Below are 6,721 nucleotides of genomic sequence, written 5' to 3'. Positions count from 1 at the left end.
AACCAAAGATCGAAGAAGTACTCAGGAAGAACCAAAATGGATTTAGAAAGAATCGCTCCACTACTAGTCAAATACTTACTGTTAGGAGACTAACTGAAGGAGTCAAAGCCAAAAACATTGAGGCAGTCATGATCTTTGTAGATTTCTCCAAAGCATTTGACTCCGTACATAGAGGAAAAATGGCCAGCATATAAAAAGCATATGGCATTCCAAATGAAGTCATTAATGCTATCATGATGCTATATGAGCACACTCGAGCAATGGTCAGGTCCCCAGATGGGGACACTGAATTTTTCGACATCCGCACTGGGGTTCTACAAGGAGATACTCTTGCCCCTTTTCTTTTCATTGTCTGTCGTGACTTTGTACTTTGCACATCTGTTGATATACACAACACGCTAGGCTTCACCCTAAATGAATCTAGAAACATGTCATCAATCAACACACATAACTGATGCAGATTACGCAGACAATATTGCTTTGTTCGCGAACAACACTGCTGATGCACAAACACTGTTACGTAAGCTAGAAAAGTCTACAAATGACATTGGTCTCCACATTAATGTGGATAAGAAAGTTTATGACTTTCAATGTGAAAGGAGAGATCAGGGCTTTGGTTAGATAAACACTGAAAGAAGTCGCTGAGTTTACGTATCTGGGCAGCAACATAGCTTCCACAGAGAGAGAGATATCGAAATTTGCATCTCAAAAGCATGGGCCGCATTGGATGGGTTGCATTCAGTATGGACTTCAGGACTAACTAACAAACTGAAAAGCAGTTCTTCAGGGCAGTGATAGAGTCTGTCCTTGTTTACGGTGCTACAACCTGGACATTCACCAAAAGATTGGAAAGAAAACTAAACGGCATATACACCCGTATGCTACAAACAGGCAAAATCATTCCACGAAGCAGCAACTTTATTGCAACCTACCTGCCATATCTAATACCATCAGAGAAAGATGCCTACAATTTGCTGGTCATTGTCTGAGGAGCAAGCATGAATTGGTGAGTGATGTATTGCTATGGACTCCATGACACGGGCGTGCAAGCAAAGGACGACCTAGATCCACGTACATCCAGCAAATAGCACACAACGCTAACTGTGAACCTGAAGATCTGAGGCAGCTGATGGAAGACAGGAAACTCTGGAAAGGAAGAGTCACACTGGTCCGGGCAAGGAGCCCGTCATGATGATGATGATGATGAATGCAGGGGTGACTTCTTTATCTTCTGTGGGAACATTATCATGATGTCGTATATTAGTGTCAGTGTTTAGTAGAGAGTCATCAATGAAGGCTGCAAGTCTCTGAACTAATCTTTCTGTGAGTTCGTCCAGTTCAAGCCTTATAGAATCAAAGTCCAGAAAGTGAGAGTCATAATGTTGTCTTATGGTTTACAAAACCTTTGTTAATGACGTTGAGTTATTAACAATGGCACTCCGTGATATGCTAGGGCAGTAATTTGCCACCTATCCCAACATCATCTTGACAATATTATTTTTTTGGATAGCAGTGAGTCTGTTGACATCAGGTACTTCCATACCATCATTTGTGAAGCCCCAGTGTGGATGAGCACGTGACTTCTATTCCCAGTTCATCTCAAGGAATGGGGCATAGTTGCTATCAAGAGACAGATGATATACAAGGTTATTTCTCCATGCCTCAAAGGAAGAGATAGTCTCATTATTTACCAAGCACCACTGCTTAGGGACACATGCAGATTTACTGAGATATACTTGAACAACTGGTATATATAGAAAAGTGACGTTTCGATAGTCCAGTCTTGTCACAATAATCCGGTCAGGTGGTCGTCCAATTACGTGGAATAGCAAATAAGGGTAAATAAACTGCTGCCAACACGTCAGTAAATAAAGGTATATCACACAAAACCGTTTGAAGGAATGAAAAGACTTTATTCTCGAGTGTACAGAAAGAAACTCAAAACAAACTGAAAGCCTAAACACAAAAAATAGAAGAGGCAGACGACAACTGTAAAAACACCGTCATGCTGAGTTATCTCCCTTGACAGATATGCGATCATAATTCAATACTGGCGTAATCAATATTTTTTAAATGTAAAGCGAACTAGGTGAGATTTTAAAACGATACACGTTTAACTTTATTAATATAAAATAATCTAATTTAAAAGAAAAGAAATATTCCTTTTATATATTTTAAATTAATTCTTGAGTTAAAAAATTATTTTGTTACGAATCTGCGGCTGTTGCTTAAATTAATGCGTGGCAGGAAGACCGAATTCCATGTCGACTGTTTATTCTTCTTATCAGCTGTGATTTTTTATTGAACGTCCTTCTCTCGCCGGAACTAAAAACTAGAATGGATCTAAAACATTGACCCACACACCGTAAACTCATTCTGGTAAGTGTAGACTTTTCATATTTCTGTAGATGACACTCTCTCTTTTGTTGTTTTTGTTTTCACGTGTTGACATATGTTAACATTGAATGGTGCTTGCGAAAATCAGCCATGGTAAAAAAGAAAAAAAAATCTTGCATCTATCTTTTCGTACTAATACATTTATTTTTTTTTTTAATGAATATTATTTATAATTTTATATGTAGAAGATATATTCGATAAATAGATGATCGAATTGTAACATGATAATAAAGGGATAAAAGAATCGACAATATATATATAGAGAGAGATTCGTTCACTAAATCTTCTGCTCCATATAAAAAATATGGGGTAAAAAAGTTTTTTTTTTTTTTTTTTGTGTGGGTGTTTTAAGTAGTTTTAAATGATCTTTATTTCATCGCAAATATTCACTTTTACGAGATAATGGACGATAAGGAAACAACGAAGACGAAATTCACCATTTTATTGGCTATTAACTCGTAAAAAGTGAATATCTGCAGTGAAATAAAGAACATTTAAAACTAAGGTACTCCTTGGGCGTTGAGTTCCATGGCGACCACCAGAATTATTTAATGGTCGTTCCCTTAGTCTCCCCCTCTTAGTCAAGCTAACGCATGCGCACGTAATATTATTTATTTATTTACTTACGTTGCCTTTCGCACTTTTACAAACATTATTTATGTACGTTGGCTTAACTATTTTCATGAATAAAAAAGTAACTACACCATTTATTGATAATTTGTCACTTTTATAAACATTTATTTATTTATTTGCGTTGACTTAACTCTTTTCATTAATAATAAAATAAAAAAAGAACTAAACCATTTTTTACAAACATTTTTAATTTACATGAGCAGATAACTTTTTGGTAGATATTTACATTTAGGTCCACCTCCACCTCTAGGTGTGTCAGAAACTTCGTAAAAAATATTGAATAATTTGACCTCCTGTCTTTCCAAGCTTATAACTACCCGAAAAATGTAATTCAAACCCTAATTTTTTTTTTTTAATTAAAGGAGCAAGGACCAAGGTTTCATTAAAAAAAAAAAACAAAACAAAAAGACAACGTGATTTAAAAAAAAAAAGGTTTTAAACTTCGGACTTTACAGGTAAATTTCTAAAAAAACACTTCGTTTTTTGTTTTAAATTTGAATATATTATTTATTGATCTGTTATCTTCAATTTGTGATATATAAAACTTTGGTGAGTAAATTAATTATTTACTTTTTAATAGACATTTCAAAATGGGGGGAGGCGTGAACTAATTTGATCCCCTGTCTTTCCAAGCTTATAACTACTCGAAAAATGTAATTCAAACCCTAATTTTTTTTTTCAATTAAAGGAGCAAGGACCATTTCATTTAAAAAAAACAAACAAAAAACAACAGGTTTTAAACTTCGGACTTGTAAATTTCTAAAAAATACTTCTTTTTTGTTTTAAATTTGAATATATTATTTATTGATCTTTTATCTTCAATTTGTGATATATAAAACTTTGGTGAGTAAATTAATTATTTACTTTTTAATAGGCATTTCAAAATGGGGAGGTGCGTGAATTAAAAAAAAAACGTTTGTCTAAAATATTATATTCAGTTTATTGGAAAGAGAATAAAATTTCACATTGACCCTGAAAATATCGTAACAAAAGAATCAATAGAAAAATTGTGATAGTTTAAAAATTGAAAAATACTGAACTCGTAAAAGCCAATTAATTTCATTACTGTTTTAATACAAATATAATATTTCTATTACTTTTTATACAACTTTAATAGTTTATTTTGGAAATATATTCCATAAAGAAAATAAACAACCCACTTTTAAAAGAGAAATTGCAAGTTTTTTATATTTTATTTGCAGTTTCGTGTTAGGGGTGTCTAATCTTCGTCGTCACCATAGGATCAGTTTTATAGACAAGTCGATGTGGTATCCACACGTACTGGTCAAACTCCTGTAGGGGAACAAAAATTTCTTCAATGATGCCCGTCTCTTTGCTGCTGCCAGAACACCTCCAAATACTCAGCATATCATTTATTTTAATCAGATCCACAGACACTCGGTCCAGGACACGTAATGATGTTGAATGATTGGAAGGCATCTTGTCCAATTTATCCTGGTGCCAGGGGAGCTCCACATAGTAGTTGCCGTTCCGCAGCTCAACCGTCTTTTCAAATCGTTTTATCAATTCCTGGTCGTAGTTTGAGAATCCCTCACGGTCAGGAATTCCTAAAGATTCTAGGCTGATCATCTGCTCCAGCCCTCTTTGCACAGCACTGTCAGGGAAGCAATCCTCGAAAGGATCGAAGTAGGTCGACTAAGCCTCCAGCACAAAACACAGATGGTATTGACCTGAGGAGTATGTTCCATTATAAGAATTGAAAGACAGGCGAGTAACTTCGCATGAGGGGACATCATCCAAAAGGAAGGAATCAATCCTCCCGAATGGGACCAATCCATGCGGGACCAAAAAGGCTTGACCTCCCAAGCACGGGACTAGTTTAAATGGGTCCAGGTGCTGAATCAGGTCGAAGCCAGCTACCCCACTAATAGTCGGACTCTGCCTTGAACCGGCCGTTGTTTTATTTTTTTTAATGAAACCTTGGTCCTTGCTCCTTTAATTAAAAAAATTAGGGTTTGAATTACATTTTTCGAGTAGTTATAAGCTTGGAAAGACAGGGGGTCAAATTATTCAATATTTTTTACGAAGTTTCTGACACACCTAGAGGTGGACCTAAATGTAAATATTTACCAAAAAGTTATCTGCTCATGTAAATTAAAAATGTTTGTAAAAAATGGTTTAGTTCTTTTTTTATTTTATTATTTATGAAAAGAGTTAAGTCAACGCAAATAAATAAATAAATGTTTATAAAAGTGACAAATTATCAATAAATGGTTTAGTTACTTTTTTATTCATGAAAATAGTTAAGAACACTCGGCGGATGTCTGCCAAAAGGATGTATTGGTTGGCCATAAATGCCAAGAGCAATTTCAAAATGTTCCCAGTTAAGTTGATCCCAGAATATGCTGCTTCGTTCAGGGATAGTCCACCTCTCGTCAACTGCAGTTGAAAAAATTAGTTTTCTTAATGATTTGGCTCAAGTTGGAGGCAGACCGGAATCGGTTTTGTTTCTTCCTCAGGGAGGGTAATCATTTGCGCTGCTTCCGCTACGCAACACTCATATTTGGCTTCACCTTCAGCCTGTTTGTATTAGGTTGCATCCTAAGATTGCTCAGGATTTGTGCCGCAAGATGATGGAGGACCGGTTTTACATAGACAATTTTGTTGCCTCCATGGCTGACCCAGCGAGCTTATTGCACTGTATTCCCTGGTTCAAGAGCGCTTACAGGAAGGAGGGTTCGTAGTCCAGTCTTGCAATTCCAATTGTCAGGCCCTCCATGCTAAGATGGAAAAGGACGGCACCTTGAGTGCCCAGGAAGAGCAGTGGAAAAAGGTACTTGGATATTGTTACTCGTCACTTACAGAGGAGTTGTATATACTCCTCACAAGGTGTGACGCCAGTGCCTCAACAAAAAGAAGCGTCCTTTCCGAGGCAGCCAAAGTTTTCGATCCACTATCTCTTTACCTCCCTGTTACTATTAGGAGTCGTGTGCTAATCAGAACTATGTGGAAGGATAGTATGGGTTGGAACGATACCCTCTCACCTGACATTCAGAACCACTGGAGGGAGCTTGCTGGAGACCTCACAAGGTTGAGTGATCTCCACTTTGATCGAAGGAGCATGGAGTCCGGGCTGCCCGGGGTTATGTACCTCTTCTGTGACGCTTCGAAGGAGGCTTACGGATTTGCTGCATATGTTGTGCAAGGCAGCCACTCCTCCTTATTATTTGCAAAGGCCAAGGTCGCGCCAATGAAGGACAAAACCTTGCTGGTTCTCGAATTGATGGCGGTTTTTCTTGCCTTTAAATGTCTCCCTACTATCTTGGATAACTGTGAGGGATTCGTTCCAGACAACTTGTGCATGGTCACAGATGCTCAAGTTGTGTTATCTTGGCTTCTGTCCAAAACCATGGCATGCAATAATATTTTTGCAAGGAATCGGCTCAAGGACGTACTGAAAATGAACTCTGAGCTGGAGTCTCACTATGGATTAAGGACCCTTTTCAAAGTTTGTAAACACCCAGTCCAACCCAGCTGATTTAATTATGAGATGCATAACCTTGAGGTGATTCCAGGCTTCCTTTGACTTTTGAAGCTTTGGCCCCCACCTGGCTAGGCAGAGGGATTTCTCAATGGCCGGAACAAGATCTACCTTGTTTGAATGAGACATGCCAACAGATGGTCCGCACCCCGGCAAATTGCTCCATCTCGCACAAGCAAGCGTCTCCTT

At 37.4% G+C, this 6,721-nt stretch overlaps 2 protein-coding genes across 3 annotated transcripts in view; both read left to right on the top strand.

Annotated features, from left to right (window-relative positions):
* Positions 1-2,217: 2,217 nt before the first annotated feature.
* LOC145249667 (RUN domain-containing protein 1-like) overlaps positions 2,218-6,721 on the top strand; it is a 480,843-nt gene continuing 476,339 nt past the window's right edge. Inside the window, exon 1 of one of the 2 annotated variants that reach the window (XM_080111452.1) lies at positions 2,218-2,379. The gene's annotated coding sequence lies outside the window, so the exon portion shown is untranslated. The remainder of the gene's footprint in view (positions 2,380-6,721) is intronic. The other variant, XM_080111453.1, reaches the window with a different exon arrangement.
* Positions 5,777-6,529, top strand: LOC145249397 (uncharacterized). Its single transcript, XM_080110953.1, has one exon. The coding sequence runs from the start codon at positions 5,777-5,779 to the stop codon at positions 6,527-6,529; it is 753 nt and encodes a 250-aa protein (XP_079967079.1).

The sequence above is a fragment of the Euprymna scolopes genome, chromosome 28, assembly GCF_053919585.1.
Source record: "Euprymna scolopes isolate OS-2025 chromosome 28, ASM5391958v1, whole genome shotgun sequence".
Taxonomy (NCBI): Eukaryota; Metazoa; Mollusca; class Cephalopoda; order Sepiida; family Sepiolidae; genus Euprymna; species Euprymna scolopes.
The sequence above is the reverse complement of the archived record's forward strand: the minus strand, read 5'-3'. Positions and strand labels throughout refer to the sequence as shown.